Source organism: Erinaceus europaeus, chromosome 15 (genome assembly GCF_950295315.1).
Source record: "Erinaceus europaeus chromosome 15, mEriEur2.1, whole genome shotgun sequence".
Lineage (NCBI taxonomy): Eukaryota > Metazoa > Chordata > Mammalia > Eulipotyphla > Erinaceidae > Erinaceus > Erinaceus europaeus.
In genome coordinates, this window is record NC_080176.1 from 20,850,005 (window position 1) to 20,873,271 (window position 23,267).

Consider the following 23,267-nt stretch of genomic DNA (forward strand, 5'->3'; position numbering starts at 1 on the left):
CAACTATCAAAACTGAGGTCCTCATATACAAGATAAATGCTTTACCATTAAGCCACTTCCATGAGCCTATACTTGAGTCTTTGGAAGAAAGTAGGGAGTAGTATGTGTGAAGCTATACTCTTAAATTTTATTACACTGTAATTTTATTGGCTAATAGTGAATACAAATTTGTTTAAAAAGGAAAATATAGGGGGGTCCCGCGATGCGCGACCGGCTTAAGGTCGGCTTAAGGATCCCTGTTCAAGCTCTTGGCTCCCCACCTCCAGGGTAGTCGCTTCACAGGTGATGAAGCAGGTCTGCAGGTGTCTTTCTCTCCCCCTCTCTGTCTTACCCTCCTCTCTCCATATCTCTCTGTCCTATCCAACAACGATGACATCAACAACAACAATAACTACAACAACGATAAAACAAAGGCAACAAAAGGGAAAATCTTCTTCTTCTAGCGTTTGCCCTTCTTCCGTAGCCAGTCAACAGCGTCAGGTTGAGCCTGATGTAAAGTTTCGAGACCTCCTTTGAATCTGGAGAGGTGGCAGTCGTTAACTATGTGGGTCATAGTCTGTCTGTAGCCGAAGGGGCAATTCGGGTCGTCTCTGGCTCCCCAGCGATGGAACATAGCGGCGCACGGGCCATGGCCTGTTCGATAGCCATTGAGGAGGGCCCAATCATAACGTGCTAGGTCAAAGCCGGGTTGACGCTTGCAGGGGTCTGTGATGAGGTGTTTGTTCTTTACCTCAGCTGACTGCCAACTCTGTTTCCAAGAGACTGGAACAGAGAAGTTCAGTGTAGGCGTAGGGGACCAGATTGGGTGACGAGACGTCAAGCGTTGGACAGGGTGGGCAAAAATATCCGTGTATATTGGCAGGTCCGGTCGAGCGTAGATGTGGGAAATGAACTTAGATGATGCCGCATCCCGACGAATATCTGGCGGGGCGATGTTGCTAAGAACTGGCAGCCATGGAAAAGGGAAAATAAATAAATATAAAACAAAAGTAGCGCAGCGGTTTAAGCACACGTGGCGCAAAGCGCAAGGATCAGCGTTAGGATCCTGGTTCGGCCCCCGTCTCCCCACCTGCAGGCAGTTTGCTTCACAGGCGGTGAAACAGGTCTACAGGTGTCTATCTTTCTCTCCCCTTCTCTGTCTTCCCTCCTCTCTCGATTTCTCTCTGTCCTATCCAAGAAGAATGACATCAAGGCAACAATAACAATAATGACAAAAACAAGGGCAACAAAATGGAAGGGAAAAAAAAAGAAAAGGCCTCCAGGAGCAGTGGATTCGTAGTGCAGGCACCGAGCCCCGGCAGTAACCCTGGAGACAAAAAAAAGAAAATACAGGGCTGAGGAGATAGCATAATGGTTATGCAACAAAAATAATAATAGGGGCCCAGGCAGTAGCGCAGCGGGTTAAGTGCACTTGATGCGAACCACAAGGACCGGTGTAAGGATCCCGGTAGAGTCCCCAGCTCCTCACCTACAGGGGGATCACTTCACAAGCGGTGAAGCAGGTCTGCAGGTGTCTTTCTCTCCCCCTGTCTTCTCCTCCTCTCTCGATTTATCTCTGTCCTATCCAACAATGACAGCAATAACAACAATAATAATAACAGTGATAAACAACAAGGGCAACAAAAGGGAAAAAATAGCCTCCAGGAGCAGGGGATTCATATTGCAGACACCGAGCCCCAGCCATGACCCTGGAAGCAAATAATAATAATAAATAAAAATAAAAACAGTGGCTGAGGCTTCAATGTCCCAGGTTCAACCCCTATTACTTTCATTAGCCAGAACTGAGCAGTGTTCTGGTGAAAATATCTAATAATAAAAAAATTCAAATGAAAATGCATATATTACATCTATAAAATCAGTAAAGCCAAATTAAAGTTATAAGGCTTAATGTTGTAGGTGCCATGGAGAAATAAGCATACATGACTGGTGATGAAATATCTTTCTGAAGGCTGTATCTAACAATAGATATTGAGACCTAGGAAGCTGTTGATATTTATAAAATTGTTAGTGCTAGGGCCTGGGCAAGGACCTAGTGCCTCTCTTTCTGTCCCTCTCTGATCTCCCCTTTCCCTTTCAGTTTCTTTTGTCTCTATCCAATTAAAAAAAAAAAAAAAGAAGAAGAAAAAGAATTGGGCTGGAGTGACCTCATAATGGTTCTGCAAAAGACTTTCAATCCCCAGAACCACCATAAGCCCAAGCTGAGCAGTGCTCTATTCTTCTCTCTGTATCTTTCATTAAAATAAAATGTTTAAAAAAGGATTGTTGGTGTCACCTTTGGGAAATGTATGAGAAATTGCTTGTACCTGCCGTATCTACCAGTGACAGAAGTGGTAAAGTATATTAAACAAATGGGTTAATATTGTGAAATATTGTAAAATTATCAAATATTGCTTAAGTAGATAGATTGGATAAATATGTAAGTTACCAAATATGCATTATAGCCTTATTAAAATTTTGTACAAAAAGTGAAAAACAAGATCATTTTTCTCATCTGCAGAGCTAATGTAAGTTCTTTTTTTAAAAAAAAATTTTTTTTATTTATTAGTGAGAAAGATAGGAAGAGAGAAAGAACCAGACATCACCCTGGTACATGTGCTGCTGGAGATTGAACTCAGGACTTCATACTTGAGAGTCCAACACTTTATCCACTGCGCCACCTCCTGGACCACTGTAATTTCTATAAATATTTTTAACACCCAGCTCAAAAAAGTGGGTTTTAGGGTGGGAGTAGATAGCATAATGGTTATGCAAACAGACTCCCATGCATGTGGCTCCAATGTCCCAGGTTCAATCCCCCACGCCACCATGAGCCAGAGCTGAGCAGTGCTCTAGTAAAATATAATAATAGTAATAATAATATTTTAAACATAAAATGAAATTTTTTTTAAAAAGTGGATTCTTAAAAACTTCATGAAATGTAGAGCTTTACTCAGCATTTTCATTCAGCTACCAAGCATCCTCTTTGTCCTTTTTATTTAGGAGTTAAGCATTGAGGAACAGTCGGAGTGTACTCAGGATTTTTACCAGAATGTGGCTGAAAGAATGCAGACTCGTGGAAAAGGTAATGCTTTGAAAGTTAGCCATCATGGGGTTGTAGGTAGTTGCAAAGTCTGGCTGTTGAGTTTCTTGGTGATTTTTCTCTTCCTCTGATGACCTCTTGGTTGGCTCACTCCATCTAATAATCTTGTATTCTGACACTCTGGTACCTGGTCAGCATACTTAGCAGCGCCATCATATATTTCATTCCGAAGTGATCAGAGCAATCAAAATTAATTGAGCAACATTTCACAACTCCAACCCATAAAGGGCCAGAATGAATTAAAAAAAAAAAAAAAAAAAAAACCATGGGAAACCTTTTTTTTTCCCCTCCCTGGAGTTCAGCACTTATATGGCTCCACCATTCCTGGTTGCCATTTCCCTCCTACCCTACCTTCCTTCCTTCCTTTCCTCCTTCCTTCCTTCTCTTTCTTTTTAATAGAGGTGATGGACACAGAGAAAGAGGGAGGGAGAGGGAAGATACTTGCAGCCCTGCTCCACCACTTGTGAAGCTTCTCCTTTGCAGGTGAGGACTGGGGGCTTGAACCCAGGTCCTTGGGCATGGTAATGTGTGTGCTCTACTGGGTGAACCACCCTCTTGGCCCCCATAAGAGACTTCTAAATGAACCTTCCCCATCTTAAAAATCACTGTTTTGGTGACTGACTGCTCATAATTATGTATTCCATAGGTGAGTTGAGGGGTGTGGAGTGGGATTTGAGAATCACTTTTTTAATGCCTGTGTTTTTAGAGATTTTCACTGAATTTGACTTTCAGTGACTTTTGCATTCTACGGTACATGCATACTTGAGAATTCTGCCCCTTAATGTGTACCTCGGTCAGATCTGTAAGATTCCATAGTAAACTTTAGAAAAACGAAAGCATGTGTCTTGCTAGTACTCATCAGTTTGGGGGAATTTCAGGTGCTTCCCTAGTGTAACAATAGTGACCCATGCTGAGGTCTTCCCATCTTCTGGGAGTACACCTGAGGTACTGCCAACATAGCCTAAACTAGAAGTGGGGATTTTGTAAAATGCTGTCCCAAAAGTTTGAAGTATTTTTTTTTTATGAGTCAGGTTCTTATGCATGCATAATTTCACTGCTCCTAGTAGAAATTGTGTCTATTCAGATAGACAGAAGAGGAAGAAAAAGAGAGATAGATACCTGATGGTATGACACTCCCTCTGTACTGGGACTATAACCTGGCCATGGTCATGGCAAGACAGGCACCCCACCCAGTAAGCTATTCCTCTTCCCAGTCATAAGGTAATTTTTAAAGAGTATTTATTATTATAATTATTATTAGATACAGAACTTGAAAGAGAAGGAGATAGAGAGGGAGAGAGATACCTACAGCATTATTTCACTGCTTGTGAAACTTCCCCTCTCCAGCTAGGGACCAGGGGCTTGAACCCAATTCCTTGCACATTGTAATGTGTGTGCTCAACTAGGTGTACCTGACCTCCTTAAAGAGTATTTGCTTAATGTGGATACACTAAAGCATTGCTTTCCCATTTTATGAGGTTCTGTAAGGTTCTTTTCCTTCTTGTTTTTATGAGGTGCCAGAGATTAAACCCAGGACCTCACACATATAAGACAAATGCTGTACCACTAAGCTACCTCCCTGGTCCAAAAGGGTGTTTTTTAATGTGACATGTCACAATTTTGTTTTTGAGTATGCTATGTATTCCTAATAAATTTGAGAACATACTGTTAATTAAAAATATCCATATGTCTCAAGCTGCTTTATCTTGTTGGGTATTTCAGTGCCTTCAGAAAGAGTTGAGAAGATAATGGATCAAATTGAAAAGTACATTATGACTCGGCTTTATAAATATGTGTTCTGTCCAGAAACTACTGACGATGAGAAGAAAGATCTTGCTATTCAAAAAAGAATCAGGTAGTTGATTCTGCTTTGTTCTTGTGTTTACTACACACTATTGAAAAAATGTGGAGTCGGGCGGTAGTACAGTGGGTTAAACACACGTGGCGCAAAGCGCAAGGACTGGTGTAAGGATCCTGGTTCGAGCCCCCGGCTCCCCACCTGCCAGGGAGTCACTTCACAAGTGGTGAAGTAGGTCTGCAGTGTCTCTCTTTCTCTCCCCCTCTCTGTCTTCCCCTCCTCTCTCCATTTCTCTCTGTCCTATCCAACAACATGAATAATAACTACAACAATAAAACAGTAATGACAACAAAAGGGAATAAATAAATATTTAAAAATAAATAAAATAAAATATTTTCTTAAAAAAAGAAAAATATGGAGGAACATAGCACTTGCATTTTAAACCTTGGTAGCAAATAGCAACTGGGGTACCTGTGGTCCCTAGTATAAAAGTTGTTTTTTGTTTGTTTTGTGTGTGGTGTTAAAGGAATATGATACATTAATAGGAAGCAAGGGCTTAATCCATCATCTTATTTATCTGTCTCTAAATTGCTTTTGATAAGAATCATATTTGAGATTATTTCAAATCTCAAAATTTTCCAAAGAACAAGAGGAAATTTCATTATTTTCTCATTTTATTTTTACTGCTCTATAAGGCAGGAAGCTATGAATACTTCTGTCAAGGCAACTGGGATATTTACTCATCTCTTTTGGGTTGTTTATCTTTCAATCAGCACTGGATTGAGAATATAGCATCTACCTTAGTCAGTAGAGTGGGTGCTCTGAGTTGTAATCTCAGTGAAACGCCTAAGAAATAGGCCCTCTAAGATGTGGGAGTAGCTTCCGAACTGACCACGAAGAAGTGTTTCTGGAGAAATAGGCTAAGGAATTCCAAATGAAGTTCTCAGACTGGCAGATCTGTATTGGATGGTGTCACACAAGAAGAAAAGATTGATCGTGGGAAAATGGGATCAGAGGTTAGAAGGAAGAAGAATGGTGAAAGCATTACGTCAGCGGTAGAGTCTCTGGGGGTGAAGTTAGGTTATGGCTAAGAAACTGACTGATTTACACTAAGGAAACACATTCTTGTTGACCTCCTCCACAGGCTTCCATGTTTCTTGGAAGTCAGAGCAGAGCCTAAGGACGTCAGGGCAGCACATTCTTCTCAGGTCTCTCTTCTCAAATTCCAGGTGCTTTTCAGTTTCAGTATAATCTCATTTTAGCCAGTAAAACTGTTTGCTACTTTTCTTGAGATCAATCCAGAAGAGAAACCTCACTCTAGTATTTTAGGAACTTGGGCACATCACCTGTGCTTCTAGTATGTGCAGGGTATGAAGTTGTCCCTAGGTTTGTCTGATTAGTTAGCGGTGCCCCATATTTTCCATTAACTAGAGGAAATTAGTGCAGTCTATTCTTAGAAAAAAAATTTTTTTCACTCTCTCTTTCTCTCTTTGTAGAGCCCTGCACTGGGTTACACCTCAGATGCTCTGTGTCCCTGTTAATGAAGAAATTTCAGAAGTGTCTGATATGGTGGTGAAAGCAATTACAGGTTAGTGAAACAGAACTTTCACATCTGAATGCTTTTCCTTTGAAGTAAACATTTTACTCCCATAAATCCTTACTTTTTTAGTGAGCATAAAGACAGTAAAATATTTGTAAGATTCAGACTTAAGATATATTGTAATGTGTTTAAGAGTATTAATTTTTTAAACTAGGAGCACTCAAAGTATCAGATAAACTGTTTTCCCCCTTCACTTTGTGACTAAGGTCTCTTATTTCTTAGACAGTGACCTGAACTAAGGTCCAGTATAGCTAGGGTTGATGTCTTAAAACTCATTTGCTTTCAGGTCAGTTTGGTTTTGCTTTTCCAAGTCCCAGGAGGGGAGGGAATTTTTTTTTTAAAGATTTTATTTATTTATTCATGAAGAGAGAAGGGGAGAGAGAGAGAGAGAGAGAGAGAGAGAGAGAGAGAGAAAGAACCAGACATTACTCTGGTACATGTACTGCCAGGGATTGAACTCAGGACCTCATGCTTCAGAGTCTGATGCTTTATCCACTGTGCCACCTCCTGGACCACAAGGGGGGAGGGAATTAAAATAACTTTTAAATTAAAAAAAAAAAAAACTATGTTCAAAAAAATCTTTTTAAGGAAGAAGGAAATTATTGAGGTAGAAATATAATACAGAAAAATTAAAACAACTACTAATGGAAAATGCATTCAACTTTGGCCAGCTTCCCCTCAATTAAGTAGAGAATTTGGCGAGATTTGCTCATTTAGAGGTAGTTCTGAAAGTTTACTAGAAAGGAAAGTGACCTGCTAATGTTAACTGTGTTGGAGGCAGACCATTTAGAAGGCTTGTTTTGTTTTTAAGAAGCAAAGACTGAAGTTGCAGAAAACTCTAAGACCCTTCTAAGGTTGGGTTAACTGCTGTTAACATTAATTCTTCCATTTTCTCAGGTTCTGCTTCTTTTTATATATCTTTGTACTTTAACTTGTTCTTAAGTGAAGTTTTCTCTGTAATTCCCCATGTAAGTTGTGGAGGGAAAGTCTAATTGACCTACTTAAAAGTACTTCACAGGGGATCTGAGGAAATAAAAATTATGTTAGAAAAAAAAAAGTACTTCATTGAAATTTGTTGACAACTTTTTTTCCTGAAAAGTCACAAGAAAGACCTTGGAAAACCAGCCATTATATGTGCTAGACCATGTTTACTTAAAAATAGAACTAAAAGAGATTATTTCAGTACATTCAACAGTTCATTAATATAATTTGAGAAGTGAAACTTTTCCCTTAAGATGTGAAGCAGAGCTTCAAGAGATCTTTTGAGTTGAAAATATAAGCCTTCTTACTCTTATCTTGGTCCTCTCATCTTACAAATCTATGCAAAGACAGTCATCTTCTGTGAGAACCAAAGGTTACATAATCACATTCTTCCTAATGTAAATTATCCAAGTATAGAAAAAATCAGGACACTTGATAACAGTGGTCTTAAATGTGACTTAGCTGTGACTAGTCTGCACTATCAGTTTTGTTGATAAACAAATTGATATTTGTTTCTCCATTTCAGCTGATGTTTTTCTCCAGGAAAAAAAAAAATTCATGGGAAAATAGTTGTTCTTTTTCTTCTTGGTTCAATTGCAGCCCTCTCCCCCCAAAAAAATATCCTTGCATTTGGAGCATCAAAGATGGTGATATCTGCTTTAGGGAATATTGAATATATAGTGAACAAAGATTTTAAGACAGTTAAACTGACAGAGATTATCACAGGAATTAAAGCAGATTGCATTTCACCCATGTAGGGTGGAATGAAAGCATAATCAAATTCCCACTGGAGGAGGTTGAGGGGTGCCTGAAGTCTACCTGATATTTTTTTTCTCTGAGGCCAGAAGGAAAAAAGTCTTAAATCTTAAATGTAGAAAATGTGTATGTACACACACACACACACACACACACTTTTTATTTGTTCTTAATTGTATAAGATTGTAAGATTACAATGTATAGTTCCACACCACACCCACCACCAAAGTTCTGTTTCCCTCCTACCTCCAAAAGATAACCATAGTTCTCACAAGTCCTAGAAACAGCTTCTGTTCTTTTGTTTGTTGTTGTTTGTTTTTTGGGTAAGTTCATGTGAATCAGCTTCTAGATTCTACATATGAGTTGAAACCATCTGGTAGTTGTCTTCCATCTCTTCACTTTTTTCCCTAAATACAATTACCTCCAGATCCATCCATTTTGTCCCAAAGGACAACATGTCATCTTTTTGATTGCAGAGTCGTATCCCATGGAATATATATCTCATAACTTCTTTAGCCAGTCATCTAATGATGGGCATTTAGGCTGCTTCCATTCTTTGGCTGTTTTGAATAATGCAGCTATGTCCCTTCAAATTAGTGTTTGAATGTCCTTTGGGTAATTACCTAAGAGTGGTATCACTGTATCATAAGGTAATTCCACTTTTATTGTTTAAGGACTGTCCATACAGTCTTCCAAAGGTGCTGCATCAGTTTGAATTCCCACCAGCAGTGTAACAGAGTTCTTTTTTCTCCACGGCCTCTCCAACACCTGTCATTTCCCAGTTTGTTGATGTGTAAGCCATTCAGTTGTGAAGTGGTAGTTCTAATTTGCTTTTTTCTAATGATATGTGAAGTGGAGCATTCTTAATGTGTCTGTGGGGCATGTGTATCTCTTCTTTAGAAAACTGTCTGTGGTCTGGGAGGTGGCACAGTGGATAAAGTGGATTCTTAACTATGAGGTCTCAAGTTCGATCCTCGGCAGCACAGTACTAGAGTGATGTCTGGTTCTTTCTCTCCTCCTATCTCTCTCAGGAATAGTGTCTTAAAAAATAAGAAGAAAAGAAAAGAAAACTGTTCAGTTCTTTGGCCCACTTTTTTATTGGGTTATTTTTGCTTCTTTTGTAGAATCTGTACCAATTCTGTATAGATGTTTGATACCAGTCTGATGTGTGGTATGCAAATGTCTTCTCCCATTTACTGGGTTGTCTGGTTATCTTTGTGTAGTTTGCTTTTTAGTTTCATGTAATCTCATCTATTTACTCTTGTCTTCATTTTCCATGCCCAGAGAGTTGAGTCTCCAAATTCATTTTTGATGTGAAGGTCCTGCAAAGTGTCATTGACATTTTCTTCTATAAATTTTTTTAAAATTTTTATTTATTTATTTATTCCTTTTGTTGCCCTTGTTGTTTTATTGTTGTAGTTATTATTGATGTCATTGTTGTTGGATAGGACAGAGAGAAATGGAGAGAGGAGGGGAAGACAGAGGGGGGGAGAGAAAGACAGACACCTGCAGACCTGCTTCACCGCCTGTGAAGTGACTCCCCTGCAGGTGGAGAGCCGGGGGCTCGAACTGGGATCCTTCCGCTGGTCCTTGTGCTTAGCGCCACCTGCGCTTAACCCGCTGCGCTACCGCCCAACTCCCTCTTCTATAAATTTTAAGAGTTTCTGGTCTAATATCTAGATCTTTAATCCATTTTGATTTGACCTTAGTATAAGGTGCTAGGTGGTGGTCTATATTCATTTTTCTATATTGGCTGTCCAGTTTTCCCAGCACCATTTGTTGAAGAGACCTACTCTACCCCATTAAATAGTTTTTGCCCCTTTGTCATATTTTAGGTGATTGTATATGTGTGGGCTCATTTCTGGGCTTTTGATTCTACTCCATTGATCCAAGTGTCCATTTTTATCCCAATACCATGCTGTTTTGATTACTATTGCTTTGTAGTATAAGCTGAAGTTGGGAAGTGTGATACCTCTATATTTTCCTTTTTTCTCAGAAGTGCTTTGGCAATTCATGGCCTTTTGTGGTTTCCCCAAAATTTTTGAACAAGCTGTTAGATTTGTTTGGAAAATGCCATTGGGATTTTTACAGGGATTGAAAACTGTAGATTGCTTTTGGTAGAATGGCCATTTTTATAATTTTTTTCTCCCAATACAAGAACAGAGAATGTTCTTCCACTTCTGTGTATCCTTCTCTATATCTTTTAGCAATGTCTTATAGTTGATTCACCCCAAGGTGTTTTATCTTTTTGGGTTCATTGTATGTGGGATCAAGTCTTTTATTTCCCTTTCCTCTGATTTCTTGTTTGTTTAAAGAAATGCCACCAATTTATGTGTATTTATTTTGTATCCTGCTACTTTACTGTATAATATGCCATCAGCAAATAGTGATACTTTGATTTCTTCTTTTGCAATCTGCTTGCCTTTGATATCTCTTTCTTGTCTGATTATGGTGGTGAGAACCTCGAGAACTATGTTGAATTAACAGTGGAGATAGTGGACATCCTTGTCTGTTTCCCTATTTTAGGGGCAAAAAGCTTTTCCCCATTGAGAATGTTGTTAGCTGTAGGTTTATCATAAATGGTCTTTATTATGTTGAGGAATGGCCCTTCTATTCCCAGTTTCTGGAGGATCTTTATCATAAATGGGTATTAGATCTTGTTAAATATCTTTTCTCCATCGATTGATACAACCATGTAATTCTTATCTTTTTGTTGATGTGATGGATTACATTGATTGACTTGCAGATGTTGAACCATTCCTGTTTCCCAGGGATGACTCCCACTTGTTTTTGGTACATTATTCTCTTGATATGTGGTTGGATTTTATTTGCCAAGGTCTTTTTCAGGATCTTTACATCAATGTTTATCAGGGATATAGGTCTATAATTTTCTTTCCTGGTAGAGTCCTTTTCTGCTTTGGGGATCAAAGTGATGTTCGCCTCATAGAATGTGCTTGGTCATGTTTGCCCTCCTTCAATTTTTCTAGAATAGTTTGGTATCAGTGTTAGTTCTTCATTGAAAGTCATATAGAATTCATTAGTAAAGCCATCTAGGCCCACACACACTCTTAATGAGAGATTGAGTCTACGGTTCCATGCATGTGCATCTACCTGGCCCAATGTAATGATACAGACAGACAGACAGACAGACAGATAATAAGGAGTCCATGGAGTTCTCCTTGCTACTGCCATGTGGTGCTGTGGATTGAACCCTGAGCCCCAGGCTTGTCAGGCAGGTACTTTACCAATGAACCACTGTCTCACCTCCAGGGGAAAAACATTTTTTTAAATCTTAGTTCTTCATTTAAAAAAATTTTTTTTTAATTTATAAAATGGAAACACTGACAAGACCATAGGATAAGAGAGGTACAATTCTACACAATCTTGGTTCTTTAAAATCCTTAGCAAGTGGCAAATCACTATGTTTTACCTTTTAATCAAACACACACACACACACACACACACACACACACACACACACACACACACACACACACACACACAGTGCCTTGTTCCATAGGAGAACCCTTTCCTTACCAAATTTAGAAGCCACCAGCCTTGAATATCAAAAACTAATTTGATCTCAGCCAAGACGGTCTTTATATGACTAGTTGTTGGTAATAAAGGAGTCTCTAAGCTTTCTGGACTCTCATCTTCTATGGTTCATGGTAGTGAATGTTTGGATAGTCACCAGTGCTACCTAATCATCAGTGCTAAGCTGAGGTGTAGGTTGTGAGTAATGTAGCAAAACATGATTGTGCTTAGTGAATATCGGGACCAGGAAGGAAATACTGCCTGTCAGCTTATCTCAGGTAGATTAGGTTCTTATAGGGTAAAGGACTGATTTTCTGGTCTGAGAAGGAGGCTATCAAATGAGAACAGAAGGTTGGAGAAGATAGCATAATGGTGATGTAAAAAGTCCAAAAGCCCAGGTTTAATTCCCCGTTACCACCATAAACTAGAGCTGAGCAATGCTCTGATTTAAAAAAAAAAAAGAAGTGTTTTTTTTTTTTTTTTAAAAAGGAGGAACAATAATGATTAGGGGAATAATTGAGTTTTTCTTTTTCTTTTTTCTTTTCCTTTTTTTAATGAGCAAGAGACAAAAGCACCAGTTTACCATTTGTTTTTCTCTTTATTTATTATTGGATGGAGACAGAGAAATTGAGACAGGAGGGGAGATAATGAGGGAAAGAGGTAGGAGATACCTGCAGCCCTGCTTCATCACTCATGAAGCTTTCCCCCTGCAGGTGGGGACCAGGGGCTTGAACCTGGGTCCTCGAACACTGTAATGTGTTCACTTAACCAGGTGTGCCACCACCAGGCCCCCCATTTTACCATTTATGTTGTTTTATTTTTGCCTTTATTTTTACGTGGTGCTGCCATTCAAACTTGAGGCACTGCATATGTAAGACATGTATTCTGCTGTAACCACCTTCCTGGCCCTCAGTAATGAGGTTCAGTTATAATACTATTTAAATTTACTTTTTTTTTTTAATTTATTGGGGAATTAATGTTTTACATTCAACAGTAAATATAATAGTTTGTACATGCATAACATTTCCCAGTTTTCTGTATAACAATACAACCCCCACTAGGTCCTCTGTCATCCTTTTTGGACCTGTACTCTCCTCCGTACCCACCCCAGAGACTTTTACTTTGGTGCAACATGCCAAATCCAATTCAGGTTCTACTTGTGTTTTCTCTTCTTAGAATTACTTTTTAAAAACATTTTATTTATTTATTCTAATGAGAGAGGATAGAGAGAGACCAGAACACTGCTCAGCTGTGGCATATGGTGCTGGAGATTGAACCTGGGACCTTGGAGCCTTAGGCATGAAAATCTCTTTGCATAACCATTTTGCTGTCTCCCCAGCCCTAGAATTACAGTTTTTAAAAGAACTTTATTTAATTTGATAGGACAGAGAGTAATTGAGAGGGAAGGGAAAGATAGAGGAGAGAGACAGAGACACCTGCAGCACTTCTACATGGTTTGTGAAGCTTTTCACTTGCAGGTAAGAACTAGGGCTTGAACCTGGGTCCTTGAATAGGTAACGTGTCTGCTCAACAAGGCGTGCCACTGCCATCTGCAGGATTACTGAAGGAAGAGAATACTGCCTTTGGGAAGACACGAGGTCAGATAAACCTTTGCCTTGACATAAAGAGTGTGGGTGTGAGGAAGCTGGAAAGGCCTGTGGACACTGACTGGTGAATGCTTTTCTTTCTCACTGGACCCACTTGCACAGTTTGGCTCAGCTTTAGGAGCCACCTGCACAGAGCAGTGATCCTCAGCCAGGTGTCAGCTTCCTACCCCACCTCCCTTTACCCTGTAGGGGCATTTGGCTTCGCCTCGAGGCATTGCTGTATGTCATATAAATGGGGATGCCACTAAACATTCTGCAATGCCCATGTCAACAAAAAATTGTCCTTCCCAAACTGTCAGAAGTGCCAAGATGGAAAAGTCATGACCTGTAGTTTATTTCATTTTCAAGCTCCCTTTAAAGATATGCCAGGTGGTGGCACACTGGGTAAAACACACATAGTATGAAGTGCAAGGACCCCGCACAAGGATCCCAGTTCGAGCCCTGGCTCCCTCCCTGCAGGAGGGTCCCTTCACAAGCAGTGAAGCAGGTCTGCAGGTGTTTCTCTTTCTCCTCTCCCTCTTTCCCTTCTCTCTCGGTTTATTTCTGTCCTATCCAATAAAATGGAAAAAATGATTGCCAGGGGCAGTGGATTAATAGTGCCAGCACCAAGCCCCAGCAATAACCCTGGAAGCACAAAAAAAAAAAAAAAAAAAAAAAAGATATGTCTTACAATCTGCTGAGAATAGAAGTACAGTACACACTCAGCTGTATCTTTCCAAGTGATAGCTCTAGACAGAAAACACAGAACAATTATCTGAGGATTCTGAAAAGCAAATGATAGCAGGAAAACTGGAGAGGAACATCGTCACTGGAAGTTCTAATCAAGCAAGGGAGAGTTGAGTTGCTTGTTGTTTTTTTTTAACCTTTCCTCTCATTCCTTCTAGTTTAGGCACCTGGACAGTCAAATCATGGCACACTGCCTGTGGTGTCTGAAAGAAAACTTGCCTGTGGAGGCTGTAAGGCAGGGTGCATGATGAAGAGCATGGGATTAATCCCTTGGGCCTTTCCCCCACTCCTTTAGCTTTCTTCCATTCTTTTCTCTCTTATTTTCCTGGCCCTGCACCTTGGCAGTGATAGTCTCACGTGGATCTAGATAAAAAGTATTTTGGAAGTCAGGCGGTAGCGCAGTGGGTTAAGTGCACGTGGCGCGAAGCACAAGGACCAGCACAAGGATGACGGTTCGAGCCCCCGGCTCCCCACCTCCAGGGGGTTCCCTTCACAGGTGGTGAAGCAGATCTGCAGGTGTCTATCTTTCTCTCCCTTTCTCTGTCTTCCCCTCCTCTCTCCATTTCTCTCTGTCCTGTCCAACAACAAGGGCAACAAAAGGGAAAAATAAATATTTAAATTTTTTTTAAAAAAGTATTTTGTTTTGTTTTGAAATTCAAAGGGGAGGGAGAGAGAAACACCTGAAGTACTTGCTTCACTATTTATGAAGCTTCCCCCAATTCAAGTGGGGATGAGGACTTGAACCCAGGTCTTTATGCATGGTAACGTGTACTTAACCAGGTGCACCATTGCCAACTCCACTCTCCCCACCCCCCAGTATTGTTTAGCTCTGGGTTATGGTGTGGTATGAGGGATTGAACTTGGGACTTTGGAGCCTCAGACATACATAAAAGTTTTTTTGCATAGCCATTATGCTGTCTCCCTCATCCAACTTTAGAATTTACAAAAGAATAAAAATTAAGGGACCAGGTGGTGGTGCGCCTGGTTAAGTGCACATATTAAGTACACATACCAGGATTCAAGCTCCTAGTCCCCACCTGCAGGGAGAAAGCTTCACAAGTGGTGAAGCAGGGCTGCTGGTGTCTCCCTATCTCTCTTCTTCTCTATTCCCCCCTCCCCTCTCAAATTCTGTCTATCCAATAATAAAAATAAATAACTAAAAACTTTAAAATTTTTAAAGAATAAACATTAATGAGAAAATATTTAAAAGTTTGACAATAAAAATCAACAATGAAGGGCAGAAGATGAACTAGGGTAAATAAAAGTAATAATTATCAGACTGGGCTGGCAAAATAACTCACTTGGATAGTGCACTGTTTGCCATGCACACAACCCAGGTTCAATCCCAGCCCCCACCACATTACAGGAACCTTTAGTGCTGTGGGCTCTTTCTCTCTTTCTCTCTCACTCTCTCTCTGTGTGTGTGTGTGTAAAAAAAGAAGAAAAGAAAAAATAATAATTGTCAAACAAAAAGAACAACCTTTCCCTCAAGTCCTTTGTAAGAAGTTTTGTCTAAATAAAAAAAGAAAAATAGTCTGAGACATGATAGCAGTAATTACAACCCAGAATTAACAGATTAAAGGAATTTAACAATAAGATAAGCAAAAAAAAAAGTATAGTTCACACAATGGATGTGTTATATAGGAATAAAAAACATTACTTAAATTGAGATAAGACCTTTGCGCTACCAGCACGCCTATCCCTCCCACACATTATCTGGGGTTGACGGTCATGGGAGAATTTCCTAAGGAGCTGACCTCAGGGCTGAGAGCCAGTCAACTCTTTAGCAGTGCCAGTAGAGGCTGCAGCCGAGACTAGGATTGGAGACCCCAGCAGCTAACATGCACAAGGAAAGTGATTTCCACCATGTCGCTAGGGGAGGACACCACTGAATAGTGGGTCCAGTTGTGAGAAGAGTTCCATTCTGATGCGTTCTGCTCACCACCTCCAAGTGGTTTGAAACTCATCGGTGTGCCCTTAATTGATAACTAAAAGACAAAACAGCTTCCAATGTAGGTGAGTTGATTAAACAGTGAAACTGAGGACTTGGGTCGTACACTGTATATGCAGGAGGAGAAAGTACAGTTAATTCAGGAGAGGGAGGCCCTATGTAGTAAAGCCAACTACACCAAATAAGCTACCATGAGAATACAGAAAGGCTGAAGAAGGAGGGGAAGGGAGGGCTTTGGGGTCCTAGTTTGTGGTGATGGAAAAGGACCAAACTTGAGGGGGTGTTCTGCAATACCTGTTACAGGGAGGTGGGAAACGACCCCTGCAATAAAATGGCAATAACTAATAATAACACATCCACTCAAGTTTCTTTTCCTTATGTATCCAGAAAACACAGTTCTTTTATTCTCATTATATACATTCATTTTTTTTTTCTCACACATCCACTTTTATTTCCAGTGACATTAGGACCTCAAGACAATTTTTGCCCTAGCCACTTGAATTTTATTTTATTTTATTTGCCTCCAGGGTTATTCCTTGGACTCAGTGCCTGTACTACAAATCCACTGCTCCTGATGACCATTTTTTCCTATTTTGTTGTTGTTGTTGCTGCTGTTGTTGATGATGGATAGGACAGAGAAATGGAGAAAGGAGGGAAAGACAGAGAGGGGGAGAGAAAGACAGACACCTGCAGACCTGCTTCACCGCTTGTGAAGGGACTCCCCTGCAGGTGGGGAGCCGGGGGCTCGAACCAGGCTTCTTACACGGATCCTTGTGCTTTGCGCTGTGTGCACTACCACCCGGCCCCTTTATTCTATTTTATTGCCACCAGGGTTTTTCTCTTGCTTGGTTCCTACAGGATGAACCTATTCCTCTTTTGGCCATTCTTCTCCTTTTTTCTTTCCTTTTTTTTTTTTTAATGTAATAGAGACAGGGGAAAATAGGGACTGCAGCACTGCCTTACTGCTCATGAAGTTTTGCTGCCACCTCCTGCAAGTGTGGACAGGGGCTTGAACCCAAGTCCTGCGTAATACTGTTTGCCTTCTATCATGTGCACCACCGCCACCCCTGAGCCACTGGTAATTTAAAGTGACCCAGCTCTTCTTTTTTTCCCTTGCTGGGTGTTGACATTTCACCCTCTGATAAAAGCACAGTTGTAGGCTAATTGGTGATCCTTTACAAAGTGGAAAAATTAACCTTCAAAGTTTCAATTATTTTTCCCAATGTATTTATCCAATTTAAACAGAACAACTAGTTAAAATAAAATATTACAAATATACTTTTAAGAATACTGTGTTTTTCAAGCAGCTTTTGAGAAGACACAGGTGAAGAGGCCAGGAAGTAACACCTTACACTGAGGCAGGCATTGCTCCAACCAGAGTCCCTCCCCTGGCCTGCTTATTTCATCCTGTGCTTTTGATGCCACCTCTAGGGCCAACGGGAAGGCTGGTAGTGACAGCCAAACAAATTGCATTGGCAACTGCTTCTCTGCGGGCTCTGCTAACTCTAGCAGTCCTGCTGGTGTTTCCTGAGCACCCCCACACTCACACTGTGGGCCCAGCTGTCTGTGAGGTCAGCCACACAATACACAACAGCCTTTTCCCCTTCAGACATCATGTCAGCTCTGGGCAGCTCAGCAAGTGGGCTTTTGATAGCCTGCTGTCTACACTAGTTAGCTGCAAGGCCTCTCTCAGGGGTTTGCCAGTATTGAAGCTAGCTCGACTTTATTTGGAAACTTTCCAGGGCTTTTGGTTGGTTTTCTGTTCCTGAATTTTCTCTTCTCTCTAATTTCAGTGCTGCATGAATCCTACCTCATAAGTTGATAAAGGAAGATTTGGATATTGAAAAAAGAAAAGGCTAACTCAGAGGGCATAGCAGAATGTGTGTGAGGTTTATTGCCTATGGACCAGAGGCAGGGAGAGGGGGATATAGAGACAGACAGAAAAACAGCAGCATTGGCTACAGAAACAGGGCGTGAGGACATGGTGCCTGAACCATCCAGATTAGCTCAAGAGTGTAGACCTTGATGTGTGGCCCAGTGCTGTTAGCTGTGGATGGGGTCACTTCCAGGCCACCAGCCACAGAGGCCTTGTCTCAGCCCTCCTGTTGGACTCCATCATGTCCTGTGGGATCCTGGACAAGTCATGTCAACCTCAGTTCTCATAATATTAGTAGTAATAGTTGCTTAATGGAAGGATGAAAAGAAAAAAAAAAAAAAGGGTGTGCTTGTAGAGCACACTGTAGTACCTGCCACGTTGTCAGGTGTCCCTTAAGTATAAACTAATATTTACTCCTCGTACTCTGTCTTTCATACATTAAGTTAACTAATGGAACGAGGCTTAGGGAAACCTCTGTAAACCTGTTAGGTTAAGAAAGATTATTCTGGGAGTCAGGCAGTAGCGCAGCAGGTTAAGCGCACGTGGCACAAAGCACAAGAACCAGCATAAGGATCCTGGTTCCAGCCCCGGCTCCCCACCTGCAGAGGGAGTCGCTTCACAGGCGGTGAAGCAGGTCTGCAGGTGTCTTTCCTTCCTTCTCCCTCTCTGTCTCCCCTTCTCTCTCCATTTCTCTCTGTCCTATCCAATAGCAACAACATTAATAACTACAACAATAAAACAACAAGGGCAACAAAAGGGAATAAAAATTTTTTTAAAAAAGAAAGATTCTGATATAATTGATGTGATTATTTCCTCATTGGAAGCAGTGCCTTTTCTGCCTTACAGATATCATTGAAATGGACTCAAAGCGTGTGCCTCGAGATAAGCTGGCCTGCATCACCAAGTGCAGCAAGCATATCTTCAACGCCATCAAGATCACTAAGAACGAGCCAGCCTCAGCCGACGACTTCTTACCCACCCTCATCTATATTGTCTTGAAGGGCAACCCCCCACGCCTTCAGTCCAACATCCAGTATATCACCCGCTTCTGCAACCCAAGTCGGTTGATGACTGGAGAGGATGGCTACTACTTCACCAATCTGGTAAGTGTTTAGTTTCCTAGTTATGGACAAGAACCGTGAAGTAATTTATCTTGGGGGGGGGGGGGGTGTGACAGGTAACTTGACAGGCTTGTGATAAGTTCCTAAGCTGAGGAGTCAGCATAGCTGAGTGACTGCTTGATGATACAGAGCACCCCGCCTTTCTGTACTTGGCCAGGTATTATGATACATTTATGGAAAACATAAAAATAAGATTCCATGGGGCCAGGTGGTGGCGCACCTGGTTAAGTGCACACAATACGCAAGGACCCAGGTTCAAGCCCTCAGGCCCCACCTGCAGGGGAAAAGCTTTATGAGTGGTGAAGCAGGGCTGCAGTTGTCTCTCTGTCTCTCTACCTCTCTACCTCCCCCTTCCTCCTCAATTTCTGGATGTCTCTATCCAATAAATAAATAATAATTTTTTAATAAATTTTAAATAAAACTCCATACTGATGAGTCTCCCCTGCTGTTGGCTGTCACCCTGTGAGGCTCTGTGTGTGAGAGTCACTCATTCGAACTCTGGTGGCGATCTTTGGGAGGTGGGAGGGTGGAGACACAGAATTTTGGAGGTGGGTGTGGTGTGGGACTACACACTGTAATCTTGTCAGTTGTGTGACCTACTACTGATGACAAATTTTAAAAAATGAAAAAGAGAATCACTCACTCATAGATTGATTCAACCAAGAATCAGTCAGCCTTGGGTTCTTTTTATTCCTTTATTAAGAGAATTAATATTTTATGTTGTTTTACAAGGCATCTCTTAAATAAATATTAAAAAATAATGATAACATGGGCACTCAACCATGTGCACCACCTGGCCCTCCATATTTAGTTTTAGTTTTATTCCCTTTTGCCTTTTTTTATATTTGTTTATTTTTCCTTTTGTTGCCCTTTTTTTTTATTGTTGTAATTACCGTTACTGACGTCATCATTGTTGGATAGGACAGAGAGAAATGGAGAGAAGAGGGGAAGACAGAGAGGGGGAGAGAAAGACAGACACCTGCAGACCTGCTTCACTGCTTGTGAAGTGACTCCTCTGCATGTGGGGAGCCAGGGGCTCGAACTGGTATCCTTACGCTGGTCCTTGCACTTTGTGCCATGTGCGCTTAACCTGCTGTGCTACTGCCCGACTCCCAGAGCGCCCATGTTATAATGTGCAAGGACCTAGGTTCGAGTCATGGGGAGTCGGGAGTCTGGGAAGGAGAGAGAAATCATTCAGTTTTTATTCACAGGAAACTCTGTAGCAACAAGCATTGAACAAATAGGGAACGTCCCTCTTCAACTATTTCTTTCTGTACAAGACTTGAGGACCTTCAAGCAGACCAAGGAGAGAATTAAGTTTATGACACTGGGAGTTGACAATGAAATGACAGTGATTTTTTTAAAGGAAGAAATGTATTTCAAATGAGAGTATTTAAAAAGCTTTATTGATTATAAATTGGTAATTTTTGAAACTAAAGTTCATGGAGGGTCACTAGACTATTCTTACTGTTTTAAATTCTCCATAATAAGGGAATTTTAAAAATCTACTTCAATATCTGCAGTTTTGTCATATTAGTAAATGATATCTTCTCTCTCTCTCTCCCTCCATCCCCCAGTGCTGTGCTGTGGCTTTCATTGAGAAATTAGATGCTCAGTCTTTGAATTTAAGTCAGGAAGATTTTGATCGGTATATGTCTGGCCAGACTTCTCCCAGGAAGCAAGAATCAGAGAATTGGTCTCCTGATGCATGTTTGGGTGTGAAGCAAATGTATAAGAACTTGGATCTCCTGTCACAGCTGAATGAACGACAGGAAAGGATCATGAATGAAGCCAAAAAACTTGAAAAAGACCTAATAGATTGGACAGATGGAATTGCAAAAGAAGTCCAGGACATTGTAGAGAAATACCCACTTGAAATTAAACCTCCAAACCAATCTTTAGCAGCTATTGACTCTGAAAATGTTGAAAATGATAAACTTCCTCCACCACTGCAACCTCAAGTTTATGCGGGATGATAAGATATACACACGCCATATTTACTGGGGCCTAACTTGTAGCTAGCCCTTCTGATTGGGATCCAGACTCTAACTTAATTGCTTACAAATGTCAGAGCATCTTTAAAGGTACAGTTTATGGGGGTTGTTCCATTTTCCCTGGCAGGGGAAGCTTGGTAAATAATAAAATACTATTTATTTGAGTTACTAAAACATTGACTTATGGCTTAAGTAAAAATTTTTGTCAGTCTTTTTTATTCTTAATTTTCTGACATGCTTCCTTGGTGGCATTCACTATAGTCTCAGTTTGGCTAAATAATTGATAATTGCCTCTTAAAAGATGAGACAGATGAATGCTAGGAATATATGTTTTAGGAAATTAAAAGGTACTGCTTCTACAGTTTGAAGTAATTTTATAGTTGTAAAGATAGATGATATATTGATAAATATGTAAAATTGTAAATATGTTTAAAAAAAAAAGAATGTCTACCCTGCATGGCATTTCATATGCTGATTTTTAGTTTAAAATGAACGTACATTGAATGTTTACCTTTAACACCATCTTTTTCTACTTGCCCCATTAAAATGAATCTGGAAGTATTTAGACATATTCCCCTTAAAAATGTTGAATTCACCTCGAACAGTATGCTACCCCTAACTTTGAGGTCCTATATAGTCAGACTGTGACACTATTAAGACTCAGATTAATTTTTTTTTAGGTCACATAAAGTTACTATTGAATAGTCAGTTGATGACTCTAAACTATGGTCCTTGCACCTCTCTGCTCCACACGGCAAATATTTATTGAGCTCATTAACAGCAAGGAGCTGGCCCAGGAAGGAACAGGCCCCTGTGGATGACAGCTGGCAGGGACTCCCATAGCCAGAAAGCACAAGGATACCTTTCTGCCTCCCTAGTGTATTTTGATTTTATGGACCTCTTTCAGGGTTTCCTGGCCTCAGTACTGACAACATTTGGGACCCAACAACTTTCTGTTGTGGAGGGTTGATTCAGCTGCAGCCCTGGCCTCTACTCACTAGACACTAGTAGCGTCCTCTGCAGATGCAAAGAAGTATCTCCAGACATCAAATGCTACCCATTAAGAACCACTGACTTACTTTGTAAGCAAGGGAATCCCCCTGGTGGTTAATGTGATGCAACCACAGAGTGTTATTCGGTGTGCAGTATAATGTTAACTGATACCTCATTCAGATCGACTCAGCCACCGGCAGCAGGGGACCTTTTCTAGTCCTTATGAAACTCTTCAGAATCTACATATGCTACTGTGATCTTCTCTCACTCGGCCATTTCAACAGAGTCAGTGGAACACTAGTCCAGCCCAGAGCACCATTCTTGAACAAGGTTACATGACACTACTGGTTAGACTTCCTTTGCCTTTCTGGTAGCTTTCTAGTGAAACACCACCAATTTTGTCATGCAGTAATTTTGGAATAAAAATAGGGTAAGGAAAAACCTTTTACCTCTCCCAAGTGAGCTATAAACTCATCAAGTTGACATGCACATTGTCACAAACCACCAAAGATATGAAGCAATTAACTGGGACAGCTGATCAGCAAGACCACACGTGAGTTAACTACTAGCAAAAGCCCATGAGAATGTACTCTTTAGCAACCTGAGCCCAGATGATTTGAGTGAATAGCTTACTCCTTTTTTTTTTTTTCTTCCTTTTCTATGTACATTCTAGGTGCTAATCCAGGTATGTACACTCTTAATTCTGGGAATTTATAATTCTTTTACTCAATGTATATGTTTGTTAAATAAAATGTGCATATCAGCCCCTACAAAAGCTGGCTTCTTTTGATTTACTTACTTTAAAGCAGGTGCTGAAATCATTTTTTTTTGTACCCCCGGTAGTCATATTTCACAAGTATGCTTCCTTGCTTTAGCAAAAGCTGCTTTTCTTTTTTATTTTACTTTACTAATGCTGTGCTGTGAAACAGACTCAGCTCTAGTGTATGTATGGTAACACCAAGCACCCATTTAAACCAGCATAACACCATGAGCAGAGCTGCTTTTTTTCTCAGGGAGAGTACTGAAAGTTTGTTTTGTAAATACGATTGGAAGAAATCTTTAGAACAGAAGTTCTTATCTACAGCCTCATGACTTCCCCTTCTTCCAACTAGATTGTTGGTTCTATTTCTAAGAAAAAGATAACATTATTAGTATCCTTGTACTTGAGGGTTTTCTTTTTAAGCCATAGCCATCATCAGACTTGAAAACAAACATTCAAGACAGTCCATTAAAATTAAGAACAGAACATGA

The 23,267-nt window shown here is 40.5% G+C and overlaps 1 protein-coding gene across 7 annotated transcripts in view; it reads left to right on the forward strand.

The window, feature by feature from the left end:
* Positions 1-22,791, forward strand: part of LOC103119735 (BTB/POZ domain-containing protein KCTD7) — an 89,759-nt gene extending 66,968 nt beyond the window's left edge. For all 7 annotated transcript variants that reach the window (XM_060173145.1, XM_060173146.1, XM_060173147.1 and 4 more), the window contains 5 exons: positions 2,980-3,061; positions 4,802-4,934; positions 6,374-6,465; positions 18,755-19,011; positions 20,607-22,791. In XM_060173145.1, the coding sequence (XP_060029128.1) occupies positions 2,980-3,061; positions 4,802-4,934; positions 6,374-6,465; positions 18,755-19,011; positions 20,607-21,005 (963 nt within the window). In that variant the 3' untranslated portion in view covers positions 21,006-22,791. The remainder of the gene's footprint in view (positions 1-2,979; positions 3,062-4,801; positions 4,935-6,373; positions 6,466-18,754; positions 19,012-20,606) is intronic.
* The last annotated feature ends 476 nt before the right edge of the window (positions 22,792-23,267 follow it).